This window comes from Ylistrum balloti, unplaced genomic scaffold, assembly GCF_031769215.1.
Source record: "Ylistrum balloti isolate Yb309-2 unplaced genomic scaffold, AGI_CSIRO_Ybal_v1 Utg369742, whole genome shotgun sequence".
Lineage (NCBI taxonomy): Eukaryota > Metazoa > Mollusca > Bivalvia > Pectinida > Pectinidae > Ylistrum > Ylistrum balloti.
Genome location: NW_026781951.1, coordinates 1 through 17131, shown reverse-complemented (window position 1 = coordinate 17131; position 17131 = coordinate 1). Strand labels below are relative to the sequence as shown.

The 17131-nt window shown below is 33.6% G+C and overlaps 1 protein-coding gene across 1 annotated transcript; it reads right to left on the bottom strand.

Moving 5' to 3' along the window:
* Window positions 1–7503: 7503 nt before the first annotated feature.
* On the bottom strand, window positions 7504–12930 carry LOC132543146 (START domain-containing protein 10-like; the record flags this gene model as incomplete). The annotated part of the gene is made up of 4 exons (XM_060206613.1): window positions 7504–7946; window positions 10941–10993; window positions 11572–11689; window positions 12827–12930. Coding segments are annotated over 4 exons (485 nt in total), but the record flags the coding sequence as incomplete, so codon positions are not given.
* Between the last annotated feature and the right edge of the window lie 4201 nt (window positions 12931–17131).

The following is a 17131-nucleotide window of genomic DNA, read 5'->3' as shown; positions in this document are numbered from 1 at the left end:
AACCCCAACACAGAAAACAACCCCTGGTGGAATGAGGCTTGCACCATAATAAAACACATCAAACGTAGATGGGAGAGTAAATGCAAGAAAGATAATTCAGAAGTTGATTTAAAATGTAACAGAATAACCAAAAATAAATATAAACAGAATAGTCAGGAAAACCAAACAAGACCATTATTTTAGGAAAAAGTGCAGAGAAGACTTATAGTTTTGAACAATGCACTAATGAATTTTTAGAAAATAAAAAAATCACAACATCAGAAATATAATTAAAGATGCTGGTAAAAAAAATGAGCTTAAACCGTCCATTTTCAGAACAGCCCCAAAAAAAGTACTGCCCTGGCATAGATAATCTTTCTTTTACCACATTGATTCTAAAACATTGTTTATATAGTGTTAATTATACAGCACAATAAGGAAATCAGCTTCCTACCCCAAGTCTTGGAATAGTGCCTTTGTTATACCTATCCACAAACTGGGTAAAGATAGAGAAATACCAGCATCCTACCTATTGACTTGACCTCCCACCTATGTAAAACACTAGAAACAATGATAAACAACAGACTGAAATACTACTTGGATAAACAAGCAAATTCATGGAATTTATATCACCAGCTTTCCAAACATATTGTAAATGAATATTTTAGAGGTTCTCGGTCTTATGTGCCCTAATATGCATCTGCTGACCAAGTCTCATCTAAATCGGATTATATTTAGGGAAGTTAGAGCAATGAACCGACCAATGAAATCAAAATCATTAGTATGCATTTTTATTAACAGATGACACTGATAGTCAAGCTCAGTCTTATTGACCCCAAGATGAATCTGCAAACCAAGTTTCACCCAAATTGGATGATATTTGGGGAAGTTAGAACACAGAAACAAAAGTGTGACAGACAGACAAACGGACCAACCAACAAACCCAAATTAATATTCCCCGTTTCAACATAATCAACAAAAATCAGAGCTGCTTTAGGAACAACAAGTCGACACTTGACTTCCTAGTTAGAATTACGTCTGAGGTTAAAAACATGCTATGAAAAAATTATGCTATATCTGTATTTCTTGAAAAAGCTTATGATGTATTCTAGCATGAAGGACTTCTATCACTTCAGGAAACTGATATCTCTATTAATATCAGAGATTCATTGCAGTCATCAAAATGTTTTGAAGAGATGGGATTTTTCAAACAATAAAAAAGACATCACATTTGAAAATGTCATCAATTTATTTGAGTGTTTTAAATGAAACATAAATGGTACAATGTACATGTTTGACCAGAACCACATGATGCTTTTTTCTTGACAAAAGGTAGATACAAACTTTATAATGTCACACCAGACTCTATCTCAATAATGTCCCTCATTATTAAACATTTTCAATTGTTTGCATGCTTCAATTGAACAAACAAAGAACCTAATGTTTCCTTTCCTTGACTTCAAGAAATATTTCACTTTGTAAACTTAAGACTTTAAAAATGTCCAGTTCATATGACACCTTGAACAGCAGTATGTATATCTGCATCAATTTGTAACATACTTCAAGTCTATTATCTTTACATATTACAAACATTTTACATTATATTGTCAGTATCAAAATCAGAACTGAATCAAAAATCAGTTTGAAATTAAAATATGATTCATAAATGTGATAGTATATCCAGGAATATTTTAACAGGTAAGTATCACCTTCGTGCCCTCTAAACTTATACCCTACATAATTGATACTAAGTTAATTATGCTGATAACTACTTACACTACCTATGTCCTAATAAGGAAATAGTTAATACTGATGACAGACGATATATCATTGTACTTTAACTCTGATTGTTTATATTTGGATTCAGGCTGAAACAATATTTAAGTAAAACATGTATCAATACGTTTACAAAGGTCAAACAGATTTACCGGGCATGGAATTCAGTCACATTAATATCCTTCATCACATATCAACAATGGAGTAATTCCTCTGATTAATTCAGGCAACAGATAATTTATGTGTAGTTAAGAATGCTTTGTTAAAAGATATATATATATTATCATAATTTACATCTTTGATATCAACTCTTGAAGAATTTTCAATTTAATCCGGATCTGTAATCATTTTGTGTATTTTATTCCAGACTGTTTGCATACCTTTCATTGTACATAGTTTCACTTTCAGTTTTAGCTTTGTCACTGTATCCACACAAATTGGAAAGTCTTGTGGTTCACTTGGTCATCACAAAGATGATGTAACCATTTACTGGGTACTTGATCAGCATTGAACAGCACAGAATCCAAACACATTTTCATTGGTGATCATAGCGCAATCTTGAAAAATATTTTTTTCATGGAAAGAAAAAAAAATCAACAACTCAATCCCACACTCAGGTTACAGTGGGAAAATGTTTGTACATGTAGCATTGCATCCTTGGAGAAATTCCAAAAAGTTTTTTCATTGATTAAAGTAGTATCATCAGAAAACAAAAGTGTACAAATATATATATCCAGAGGTACTCCCAAGAAAACACAGCTTTTAAAGAAAAATATTTAAAATTGTGTCCATTTCTGCTAGAAATATATAACGTTGTACAATCTCCTAATTAAGAGTATGTGTAAGAAAGCAAGGAACAATAAAATCTCAACCACGTATTGCACATTATATATTGAGATAAATTTACTGTATATATCAACTTAATCATGCCATTAAAAATACACTGTATTTTTCATTGAAAATCATTGTCAGTAAACAGCTCTTTGGGTTAACCAGGCAGATATAAAATGACCTCGTATGCTTACATAGATATTTTGTAACATTACACAACATTAGAAAAATTGTTAATAAAAGGCTAATTGCAATATATATATATCTCAACTTTTAAATACAGTTTTCAAATACATCTATATATAGTACAAATAAATTCATTTATAATTTCCGAATTTGTGTAGAAGAAAAAATAGACAACACACAATGGACTAGTAAATATTTATAAAATAACGTGTTTATTTATTAGTAATGAGTATGTAACAAATCAACCTTAACTGCCAGGAATTTTTTCCCTGTGTTCAAATTGGTCCCAAACAAATTTTCGTCTGTCTTATCAACCATTAGAATTTTTATAAGTCAAATGAAAACGAAGAAGCTAGAACTTTCAGCATTACACTAAGTGGAATGGCTCTGAAGTTAACTGTCATCACAAAATCTAAATCATGTAAACATTACTTCACAAACCCTCAATAACAGAATACCATATCACACTATCATACATGTAATATATTATCAAATGGATACATTATAAATTTGTATAACATTGGATGGATTTCTTTTCATTAAAAAAAAAAAAAACAATTCATTGACTGTCTTCTCTATAAGCCATAAGGCTTGAAAGAAAAACAAATGGCAAAAAAAATGGATTTCAATAATATTTACACAATGTCAATTTTTCCAACATCAGGACTGGGTTCAGTCCTGATAAAGTTAGGGGAAAATATTGCTATGTGTATAAAGCTTTTACTGTACATACTGTTAAAATGTATATTAATTTTGTATAACATAAGGATTTCATATCAATTATTTTCAGTACAAGAATTTTCTTGTAAAAATCACAAAAAAAATGCTAGCCCAACGAACAATGTAACGATTCATTAACAGAAAAAAAATTCACACATTAGTCCAAAACGGCTTGGGCTCAATTTTCAATTTTCATTTCCTGAAAAAGTATTATTCTAACAATCAGCAGCATACAGAAATCTGTGCTTAATTTACAGCCTCTAGTATTTAATGTAAAAAAATTGTTACACATATGTTAAGAAATCTATATGATTGACAATAGTGCTACATAAGTATCAATCAATGGCCTTCCCAACAAAACATTAGTGGAGTCCATCTGGTTGATTACATTTTGTACAGTAAGGTAAAAGCCATGAATTAAGTAGGTCTGTTTGAGTTAAGAGAAGAGAAATGCCAGGAAAGTTTTCAAAATTGATTCCAAATGACTGATGTAGCAGAACCATTGCTCGAGTTATTTACAAGTCTGAAAATACTATTCAAATGTGAAAATAAACGAAATGGTATACACAGCTTGGAGACAGGAGTCTTTCTTTAGATATCAACAAACATTGTGTAGCTTAATAAATTTATTGACACCATATAGTGCCACATACATCTCACTTGTACTGTTATAATTACCATAACTACCTTTAGGTACAAATTGGAAGCACAATTTTCATATTTACGTAATAAAAATGAAATTAATTAGAGGAATTCAAACAAGTTCCCCAAAAATTTCAACCGTCATCTGACTTTACTGTAATAAAGCCTGAGTTATCAAGGTTACGTAACCACAAACAAAACAATTTAAGATATAAATTTCGCAGTGTATTTGGTGAACTTTTTCCAGTGTTAAAGGTAACAAAAATTGCAAAATGCTTTCAAACAATTTTCAGCTAAATAACATTAGTGGAACTGGAGAAGAAGTTTAATTTTTTTTTTTTTTTATTTTTTCTAAAGATGCTCATCAATAAGGAATGAAGCAATCTTGGTTATTTGCCAACACTAAAAAATAACCAAACTTAGTCAGGACTGTTTAAGGATCCACTCCAGCATGATTGAGCTAAATCCAATAGGTGGACCAGGAGATGAAGTTTACAAATGTGATAAGCAATCGTATTACAAAATAGCCACCATTGCTGTCTTGTCAAACATTTTTACCGGACCAAAACGTAACAGCACTTTGTCAGCATCCTTCTCTTTACTTTCCTGTCAATTTCAGCTCAATTGCACCAGTTGAGCTACTAAAGAATTTTAAAATGTTTTTCTAAGTGGTTGCCACATTGGATTTCTGACTGACCCAAAATATAACTATACTTCCTCAGGATCAGACCACTAAAAAAAATCTTTCAAATGGGATTTGAGGAGAAGTTTAAAATGTGAAAAATTTATAAACAACAGATGACTACTATAAACAACAATGACAAGAAGGTTATCCTGACTTTGACCTTTCTGACATTTAGTCAAATGATCTAAAAAGCTGAAGAAAAATATTCCTGTTTTTGACTTGTAAAACAACAATATGTGAATAAAGATTACAGAAAGAACAGTTAAAACAAAGCCTGCAGCAAAATACAGACATGCTGCTTCCATGTAACTTTTGCCATTGAATGACAAATTCAATATATGAGAGACAAATTGGGAAAAAAAAAATCTACATTAAAGTTCAATGCAAGAAGAAATTTAATTACAAAGACAAAAATTGATTTTGAAAGATCTAAAGAAAAAATTGGCAAAATTTCTATCAATGGAAAATTATGGAATGAATTCGATTTTAATGAAAGAAATATAAAAAATACACAAATTTGAAAATAAGATTCAAGATTATGTGTATTTCTTGGTTATTATATAGTATAACCTTTAAATATATTTACATATAAGTCAGGTTAGAACTTCTTTTATGTACACAATGTCATTATATTAACACAATCAGGTCACTGTTGTAGCATCTTTGGCTTTAGGTATTTAAGAATGTCATGCGTCTTATAAATAAATAGTCATGATTCTTCTGACAAAAAATTATAGAATGATGAAAAACATTCCTGTCTTACAATTCATTTTAATATATCACACTCACTTCCAACAATTACTTTCAAACTTTAACCTTTGTACATTACAAAAGCTGAAAAAAATACTGTTATGATGATATCAAAGTCCTTGACTCCGTTTGTAGATGTTTGACATCAAAACTGCATTTCACTAACGGTACCATGTACATTTACAAGACCTATATCCAGAGCAAATGGCACAATGTTTATGCTATTAGCTTATAAAGAAATAAAGCTTCTGTAATTTTGTAACCTATTTAATTATTCCATAAATATTTGAGAAAATAAAATCCTATGCAATTACTAATTACCTTATAATTATCATAATTAGAGAGACCTAAAAGTTTAGTGTACCATTTTTATCAGCATTATGATAATATTTTGTTGTTTAATAGCTTCAAAATTACTGAATATTCTTACAGAACCTAGGATTTATCTTCTACATGTTGAGTTGTAGAGAGTTGGCACAACCAATGCAAATTACTATTTCTTAATACGGTAACAGAGCAACAAGAGGTGTTTGGATGCACATATTCCAACAGGTAAACACAGTACAAGATATTAATTTAACCATTTACTTAAATAGCTAGGATATACCTGTATGATCAAACAGTTTATTTATTATTTCTTAAAGATACTTCCTACCAAAGGATGCTTCATTAAAATTCATATATTCAAATTTGCTTTAAATGTTTACTATAAATAAATGTAAAAGCGGTAATGATTTTTATGTATTAACAATATGATACCTTTCACCAAGATTTTGTTTGCTACTTATCTCCCTTCATATTTTGATGATCACTGTCTAAATAACACTAAAACGTTCTTCTAAACAACTACTAAATTCTCCCACAACTTTCTAGTGTATTGTTATCAATACTGTTGGACAATTTAAAGATCATTAAAGTGATAATGAAATCCTCTCAAAGTTGATTGTCATGCACCATTTTGTTGAAATTTTGAATTATCAATGAAAGGTGTTGTAAATTGCTAAAGAACATGATGAAACATTGATGATTGTTGATACATCAAACTGTACTATCATGGTATTCAAATCAACCAGTGCCTTCACCATAAACAGATGTACAATGTACTGAGTAATCTTAACCAAAACCACTTTAGAATTTAGAAAAATAAAACTTTTTCATCTAGATGCCATTCATACTACAGGGTATAGCTGCTTTGAACCTTGAAATGCCCTAAATGAATGTATTTCTGTCTTGAGCCAATACTCGCCAACTCATCTCACTTGCTGTTAAAGAATTTCAAGCAAAATCGATCACCAAAAAATATGAAAAACCATCATTTATTTGCCCATAATGCAGTTTGATTTCAAACTGCTTTAATATGACAAAATTTCTCTCTTGTTGCTTTTGGGTGGAGGGAGGGGGGAGGGAAATGGCAATTGTCATATTTTTTACCAAGACTTTGAACCAAAAATGGCTTAAAGTACAAGACAGATTGGATAGGACAAAATTATCACACATTAGCACAGGAGGTTTTATTACCTTACAGCATATAAAAGTGGGCCTTTATAAAAGATATCATTCCCTTACATTTTAACCATAGTCTTGACGTGCTTTTCCATGAAGGCAACATCATATATACTAAATTCAAATGCTTGTAATACAATTTTTTAAAAAATGTCTCAAATGTTTTTCATTTAAAACCAACTTTTAACAGTTAGAAGAATTGGAATTACATTCCAAATTCTTACAATTTTTACATCTATTTACTTATACATTATTACTTATATTTAAAACATTCAAATTGAGTTTCTATCTAAAAACTGAATGAAAATGTTGATAAACCTGCCTTATTGGATTCAAATTCCATAAAAATCATCACTAACGTCTCTAAATATTTTGTCTTAGAAAAATATGGCATACATGTCCATATTTTTATGGAGTTATATATCTGAATACTGAAATTTTAACAGCAGGTCTTGATTTTAAAACAAAGTTTTACAAAAATTACAAACTAATATTCTATGAGAATTGACTAAATAAAACAACATACTCGCTACCACTCTCTACGTGATATTGTGTGAACCCTGATGACCTTATGTTACTATGATGACCTCACTTTAAGTTTGAGAGCTCGCTATATATACAGCTTGGTTAACAATAAATAGACTGATCTAACAATCCACAATCCTCATACATCATCCTCGTTTATCTCATCCTCATTTATAAAACTTTCGTCTATAGACTCTGTTGAGGTTATTTCAGAAGCAGATTTGATCTGGGTCATGTCAAGTCTTGGCAGGGTCATTTGCTCAGGATACAGCCAGGGTTTCATGCATGGATTGTTCATGCTTTTCCATGCCTCATAGTTCTTACATGCTTTGTAAATCCTACTTATTACCTATTCAAACAGAAAATGAGAAAATCCAAAAAATCCAATTGTTATCAATTGAAGGCATTAAACAAGAAAATCATTTCATTTTTCCTTTGACCTAACATCTCAAATACGATTCTAAGCATCCTTATTCAAAATAAGATTTCCACCAATGCTATGTTGATTTTATAATTACAAGTAGCTAAGACACATTTTGAGATATGCATGCGACTAAATTGTACACTAATAATGGATACAAAATTTGGATGAAAATGACCAGGAAGTCATTAATTTATCCTGAAAGACCATTATAGCTACATGAGCCGTAGAAATCCAATTATCTCCACTAATTGCTAGTAGACTTCAGCTTTTCAAAGATTATTTGAACACCGTAAACATGCCCCTTCTGCTTTGATCATGACTGTGTTCTGATATATTCTTGGCAAATGAAACCACAAATAACCCGTTATAATGAGCTCATACCGCTGAACTATTAAATCCTATAGTTTCACAGGCACCTGATTTTGTGGATTAACAGTACTCAAGAAATCTACAATTATATATATGAAATGATGCTTTAAGAGTATCCAGGATATCAGCCAAATTAATCCTACGTAAAACAGTAAGATTTTATTGTATACCATGGAGCCCTGTGTTCCTCAAACTCTGATATATATCCATGACTACGTTTTACAAGTACTTCCCTAGTTATCTAGTTAACTGTTCACACCTCCCTAGTATCATTTTCCAGCTATTTACCTAACAGGTGTTGCACATGACAGATAGATATCACTATTGCCACACAGGATATCAGGAACACAACTCCTACCTTGGTACAGACCACAATTTAACAGTCTACAGGTATTGATCACACTTGCATTTGTACAGGTGTCTGACCACCACATAATTACCAGTACAGCAGAACCACTACTCACTATTGTACTGCTTTATCATATAGGAAAATACTCATTTTATGCACATATTTCAAATATCTAACAATGTTCATTTTTATTGACTTTCAAGATAATTATTTCACGTTTTTTAGGTGGGAAGGTGGAGGAATAGGATGGGATGTTGGGTAGGTGGTGGTGGGGTTAACAAGAGGATAAGAGGGCCTGTATGGTTCACAATGATAACAAAGAAAAGAATGCCACAAAATCATCATGTGTTTTATAATGTTTGTGGTGCCAATGTACATAACAAATGATATAAAGTGCCTGTGGTCATATAACTAATAATAATTGCTCTTAATACTTGGTTTTAGAGAAATAGTGTTTTGATATGACCACATATTAATACTCTTGATCTTCTGAAACTTGAAAATTTAATTTTTCAACCTAATTTACCACTCTGACTTTCAAATTAGGTCAAGGTCATTTTATAGCACTCCAACCCAGATATTATTCACCTACTGGTCATATATCAGTACCCTGGGTCATCTGAAACTTGAGGAAGTTTCTGACTTTTTTTTACCCCTGTGACATTAAAAATAGATCAAAGCCCTTGATACTTAGTAAGAACAATTGGAGGACTATGTAGCAATAAGTAATATACTACAGTGTACAGATATTTACAGAGGATATTACAAATTTCCACATACCAGGTATGTGAAATTTAAGAAACCAGTCTTCAATTTTTCATTGTATCAAGTCCTATGACATTTGAAATGGAAAATTTCTGTCTATCACAAAACATAAACACTTTTTTTAAGTGAAATTACCACTTTTTTTTTAGACAGATACAATATCTAATTTGATGATATCATCACTTTATATCCGTCATTACTTTGTGCAACTCAAATGAGTTAATCTGTATCAAACTTGGAACACTTGAAATACTGAAGTTCTGATAGTGTATAACCCAGTAGGAGTAGTGGGGAAAGCCCAGTGAAATACAGGGAGCAGAGGTATAAATGGGTAACAATAAACAGTACAAGGTAGGGTCACACAGGTCACATAGGTATGGAAGTGATGGGACAAGATGGAAATAAACCCCAGAGTAAAAGGTGTGTGGACCTGGAAAAGGAGCTAACAAATCTTAAAAATCCGATGGGTGTTATAAATTAAGTCACTCTCTTATTTCGGGTCACAAACACTCCAGTCTGTGGTAAGGTATGAGATACACTCTTTGGACATATAACTTCCCGTATCTGTAGGACAGGAAAACCCTGTATACCATATTTAGTCAAATTCATACCTGATATTTTGGATTATTGATAGATAGAGTAACACCTACACTCACCGCAGGTAAATTTGAGGGAGGTCATCCTTAAATGACCCATGATGTTAAAGGATGTAAAGCAACTATATAACACCAAAAGTAAGAAACAATCCAACCATCATCCCCACAACACCAAACCCCACCTCTGCACCCATACCTACCCACCCACCTACACCCACAAATCCCATCCCCACCTCTGCATCCACACCAATCCATCTCCTCTTCCTGTATACACACCAAACTACACCCACCTCCACATTCATCCCATCAATTCTGTCTCCCTGCACTCACACCCAACTACATCCACCCACACCCACCCACACCCACTCATCCCAACCTCCACACTCAACCCATCTATCCCGTCTCCCTGCATCCACACCCACCCACACCCAATTCCACACTCACACCCGCCCATCCTGTCTCCCTGCACCCACACCCAACTACACCCACCCGCACCCACCCGCACCCACCCGCACCCACTCATCCCAACCTCCACACTCACACCTGTCCATCCCGTTTCCCTGTACCCACACCCAACTACACCCACCAAACCACACCCACCCCAACTCATCCCAACCTTCACACCCACACCTGTCCATTCCCTCTCTCCGCACCCACACCCAACCACCTCTACCTCCGCACCAACACCCACATCCATTCTCCCTCCCGCACCTACACACTGACCCACACCAACCCCTACATCCCTACCTACAGACACCCGTCCATCCCCCCTCCCTACACCAACACTCACCTACACACTCAACCAGTGTATGTGATTAGAGTTCACAGTTATGACCTTACCTTAGGAGCAAGGATCTGGGTAGCCTTGTTGACCGCCCATACTGGCAGTTTTCCTGATGGACAGAAACAAAACATTATATGTATACCAAAACAGTATAATACTTAACTGTAATTCATCTAGAATACCATTTAATGGACACAACAATAAATTTCAGCTACTTAGACAAAAAATGTTATTTTTACAAAATAACATGTAAAATGACACATTTACAGTGAGATATTTTGATTTGAAAATCTGAATTTCACAAATTCCAAATTCCCTTGATTGCTGGTGTTACAATGAATGTTCAAAAATGCCTTTTCAATTAGTGTAGATCATGAATTTAGAAATTTACAAAGAAGTTGGATGATGTAACGAATTCTTCCGTGGCTGTTAGGACATGACAGTAACATTGTATAGGACTAAACCTTACTCATTACAATGAAGAATATTTTAGACATATACTTAGTTGAATCTAAAGATATTGGATACTGGAAATATAAAATCCGTTTTTAAAAACAAATACTGTTTCCTGATCAGTTGAGAATTGACAATCAACAAAATTATTCATTAAAAAAAAGACAAAATCAAATGAACCAAGAACAATTTTTTTTCTTGCTCGTATTGCTATCACAGGCAGACCGTACTGACCTTTAGGATCCGAGTGTGAAACATAGTTAAACTGGCAGGTGTACGTGTCCTGCTTTCTTATCAGATAGCCAGTAATATAGGAGATACCTCTAATAAATCCCTTCCTGGCAGGAATACTCTGAAAATAAAATTTCACAGGTGACTTTTTGCATAAAATATCACACTCTACAAGACAGATTTCAAGCAATTCTCATAGATTTAGGGCTATTTAGATTAATTAAGATCAAAATGTTACAGAAGATGCCTTCATCCTAATGTGCTGCCAGTACATAAGCCAAGTAGTACATACTGTCCATGATGTAGCCCAACTACACACACATAAGGTCTTTCATTCCGTGTCATTATAAACAAAATGTTTGTCCTCTGTATCGGAGTAAAACTGATCAATATAACTAACTCTAATATTACAAGGGATATTTCTGTAACTTTTGCTTCAGGAATTTTTTTCACTGGTATGAGATGGGGCATTTTTGCTTTATTTTGGGAAGAAAATTGTTGAACTTTCTAAATTGCAAATTTGGGGATTTTCGCTTAAATATTAAATCATTTCAATCTGGGATGGAACCCATTATTAGACCCAAAAAAGCCCATAAATGATTCGTGCATAATTACCAAAAGTGGCAGCCCCCAGGTATGCAAGAATATGCACATCATTATCATTTGATGGAACTAGGGTGTAAGTCAATCAGAATCAAGATATCACTATGTGATGTAGCACTTCATGTGTCATATATAAAATGAGCAGAAAAGGAAATATGGCAAACTTTCATCTATTTGAAATTCTCTGCTGGAAATCTTTTTACATACTAAGTTTATGTTTGTATACTTACAACATACTGCATAGTTAACAGAATAGTGGAGGAAATGAACTCTGATCCTGAGGTCAGTCAGGGCAATGCTTATTGCACGGTCAACAGAATGGTTGAGAAAACAAAAGTGATTCTGTGGTCAAGCCAGAAAGAATGTATTACAAAGCCTCTGCTTTAACACTTACTGCATGGTTACAGAATGCAAAACTCTGACCCAAGATCAAATCAGGATCAGTGAGTTTACATCTCTGTTTAAATACTTACTGCATGGTTTACAGAATGGTTGAGGATACAAAACTCTGACCCTGAGATCAAGTCAAGATCAGTGAGTTTACATCTCTGTTTAAATACTTACTGCATGGTTTACAGAATGGTTGAGGATACAAAACTCTGACCCTGAGATCAGGTCAAGATCAGTGAGTTTACATCTCTGTTTAATTACTTACTGCATGGTTTACAGAATGGTTGAGGATACAAAACTCTGACCCAAGATCAAGCCAGGAACGCTGTGTAACAAAGTCTCTGTTTTTAAGAGGTGAAGGGCATTTCACTGAAAGTTGAAATGAAACCGTGGAATCATTAATGGGATAAGTAAACCCGATAAAAAAAGTTACAAAATACAAAATTCTATCAAAAAGAAAAATTTTCTAATTATTTATCCCGATTTAAGATGCACACCCTATGACATATACACATACTAGATTTGTTGACTGATGGGAGTAGGGGAGATCAGTCAGTGTTCTGTGATATGTGTGATATATGTGAATCCCATTCTGGGCTGTAGGGAGAAGAGGTAGGGGGTCAGTCAGTGTTCTGTGATCTATGTGATATGTGAATCCCATTCTGTACTGTAGGGAGAAGCGGTATGGTGGTCAGTCAGTGTTCTGTGATATGTGTGATATATGTGAATCCCATTCTGGACTGTAGAGAGAAGAGGTAGGGGGTCAGTCAGTGTTCTGTGATCTATGTGATATGTGAATCCCATTCTGGACTGTAGGGAGAAGAGGTATGGGGTCAGTCAGTGTTCTGTGATCTATGTGATATGTGAATCCCATTCTGGACTGTAGGGAGAAGAGGTAGGGGGTCAGTCAGTGTTCTGTGATCTATGTGATATGTGAATCCCATTCTGGACTGTAGGGAGAAGATGTAGGGGGTCAGTCAGTGTTCTGTGATCTATGTGATATGTGAATCCCATTCTGGGCTGTAGAGAGAAGAGGGAGGGGGTCAGTCAGTGTTCTGTGATCTATGTGATATGTGAATCCCATTCTGGACTGTAGGGAGAAGAGGTAGGGGTTAGTCAGTGTTCTGTGATCTATGTGATATGTAAATCCCATTCTGGACTGTAGGAAGAAGCGGTATGGGGGTCAGTCAGTGTTCTGTGATCTATGTGATATGTGAATCCCATTCTGGACTGTCTGATATACGAACCTTACACTAGACTACAACTGCTTCTCGTTGAAACTGGAAACCTCACTGAAAGCTCAGTGATCATGCATAGCTTTGTAACATAGCCAATTTCTGTCTACATGGGAATCCCAACATTGTGAAATATATATTAACCTCTTTCTAATGGATCATCATAGAACTGCATACTGTGGTACTACCTTGTAATCTTGCTTCGGGATCTCTGCAAATAATTGGTATCTGTGTCCTCTTCTAAAATTCTTAATTTGATATCAAACAGTGCTCAAGTTCCAAATGGATATTTTTACTCAATTCCACATCAAACTAATCTCATTCTAGTCATGAGAACAACAAATTAGATATCAGAAATAAAAAAAATAGTAATTTACTTATGGACATTGTAGATGACATAGTGAATAGTAAAAGCCCTACAGCTTGAAATCCAATACTAAAGGTTTTACAATTAATCTACAGCAACTACAAACAATCCAAACTGTAAAACCGATTACCTACAAAGTCACTAATAGATCGTCTAAACCAGTATTAATAATGGATCAAGTACACAGGGTCTCATCATCTTGTGATAATAAGTTTAAATTTAGAACATCAGCAGGGGAAAGTAATCAGATGTCTACCTACGTTGTCTCAGGTAATCAGGCTACTGCAGTTTCACAAAGCAATAAATTAGATTAATATTTTATGAAAAGCAATTGATTCAAGAAGAACCTTGAGTGTAATTTTACTGAAAAGATTTTGTGTTTCTGTTTAAGATGTAAGCATAACCATAAAGGATTACAAAATATAAAGTGAATTAATATGTTAATTTCAGAAAACATTAGTGCCTTCATTAAAAAATTCAAACTTTTGAAAAACAAATGGTTTAATCTTCATTACTAAAATCCAAACTGTTAAAAACTAAATGGTTATTTCTAGGTTTTAACGCATACAGTATTATTGTTTATACATCAACACTACACCAAACAAAGGGCTTGATATTTTTCTCCTGGATTTATAGTTATGGTATTTTGAATAAAGGCTTCGAAACCTCATTCATTTTGAGAATGTTCGTCAAACTCATTAATTACCTTTCAATGACTTTCTTACATTTAAAATGTTCCAGATTAATATTTTCCATAAAAATCATTAATTCGTCATTAAAAGTATGGAATACTACAGTTTATAACAAAACAAATTGTTTATCCATCATTTCTTTACAGTATACTGTCCTAGTTTTATATACAAATTACTACCAAAAGTATTCTCCAAATCAAAACCCTTGTAACTAATTTTACATATTTGAATTTAGTAAAAACTTATTACATCCTACAATGTTACCACAATTTTTCCAGTAAATTGTTTGCGACATCATAAGGTTTATATTAAGCAAAGGATGTTGTAAAGGAATATTTTACTAGGCTGACTAGTCCTGCCAGCTTTGATAAAACCATAGCACATGGTATATGTCTGATAAAGGATTGAAATACAATATACACACATACGTATTGGCTGCCATTGCTCTTTGATTTTAGATTCCAGAAACTGATATAATACTAAATATTGATCTGCAACAAGTAAGCTATACCAGAGGAAAAGGTACATATTGCAATTATTCTTGGCATCAAATTTTTTTTAAAAAACGTTGTCAATCAAACATAACTGAAAGCAGTGATTTTAAATAAATATGATTTTTTTCTGGGTGTACTAAGCTAAGCTTGCATTGCTATTTGGTGTAAAGTTTGTGGAAAATTTCATAAAAATCTGATAGGTCATTCAGAGGCAATAAGAAAAATAGACCAAAGCTAGAAACTCGGAGTGAATTTGGCTGTAATGATTGGTATGTTTCTGGATATAAGTTATAACTAGTGATCACGGTTACTCATAGATACAAATGTGGTCAACAATAAGCACAAATTGAGTATTATATAAGTATATAAGACAAGTTTTACCTAAATCTGATAGCTGTGCATATCTTAGATGTTCTCTAGTCTGAAATTATATTCATATTAATACCTATATATATCAGAAATCAATATGAAATGATACGTCTTAGTTTTAACCAAACAGAAACTTGAATGGAAGAATCAATTCAGTATATGTAAGTAACAGAATGCTTCGGATCAATCAATATATTCCTTCAAGAGTAAACCAATAAATTGTATTGGCTGTCGATGTATTACATATGTACAAGGAGCTTGTTAATTATGCCTTTACTTCCAACAGGTTACCAGAAACTTTGGAAGGCAGTGGTGATTAAACAATAACAAAGCAGCATTAAATGGAGTTATCGGTATTTTTAACTGTATATCAAACCAAATCCTTGATTACTTACAGTCAGTAGTCTGTACTTTATTGTCGGAATTGTCCTTCAAACTACAAGAAATTGATTTTCTTGTGGTGACCTAAATTTATGTACATAAACTACAAACTATTAAGTAAACAGAGCATCAAAAACTATTACATAGGACCACATATTACATAGGACCAAGGAAACATAGCCGGAAAACTGTTACATAGGACCAAGGAAACAGAGCCGGAAAACCATTACATAGGACCAAGGAAACATAGCCCGAAAAACTGTTACATAGGACCAAGGAAACATAGCCCGAAAAACTGTTACATAGGACCAAGGAAACAGAGCCGGAAAACTGTTACAAAGGACCAAGGAAACATAGCCGGAAAACTGTTACATCGACCAAGGAAAACTGTTACACAGGACCAAGGAACATAGCCCGAAAAACTGTTACACAGGACCAAGGAAGCAGAGAGCCGGAAACTGTTAAACAGAGCTGGAAAACTGTTAGACATAGACCAAGGAAAACTGAGTCCTGAAAACTGTAACATAGGACCAAGGAAAACTGAGTCCTGAAAACTGTTACATAAGACCAAGGAAACATAGCCGGAAAAACTGTTACATAGGACCAGGAAGCAGAGCCCGAAGAACTGTTACATAAGACCAAGGAAGCAGAGCCCGAAGAACTGTTACATAGAATATTTTCCAAATTTGTTCGATAAACAGAGCTCCAAATTTGTTCCATAAACAGAGCTCCAAATCTGTTCGAGAAACAGAGCTCCAAATCTGTTACATTAACAAGACTCCAAATTTGTTCCATAAACAGAGCTCCAAATCTGGTCTGTAAACAGAGCTCCAAATCTGTTACATTAACAGAGCTCCAAATCTATTCCATAAACAGAGCTCCAAATCTGTTCCATAGAACAAAGGAAAACAGAGCTCTGAAAATGTTATGTAGGACCATGATAAAGTGAGCCTGAAAAAGATACATAGTACAAAGGAAAACAAAGCCCCAAGAAATGTTATGTAGAGTTCATGCCCAACCCAATATAAGGAG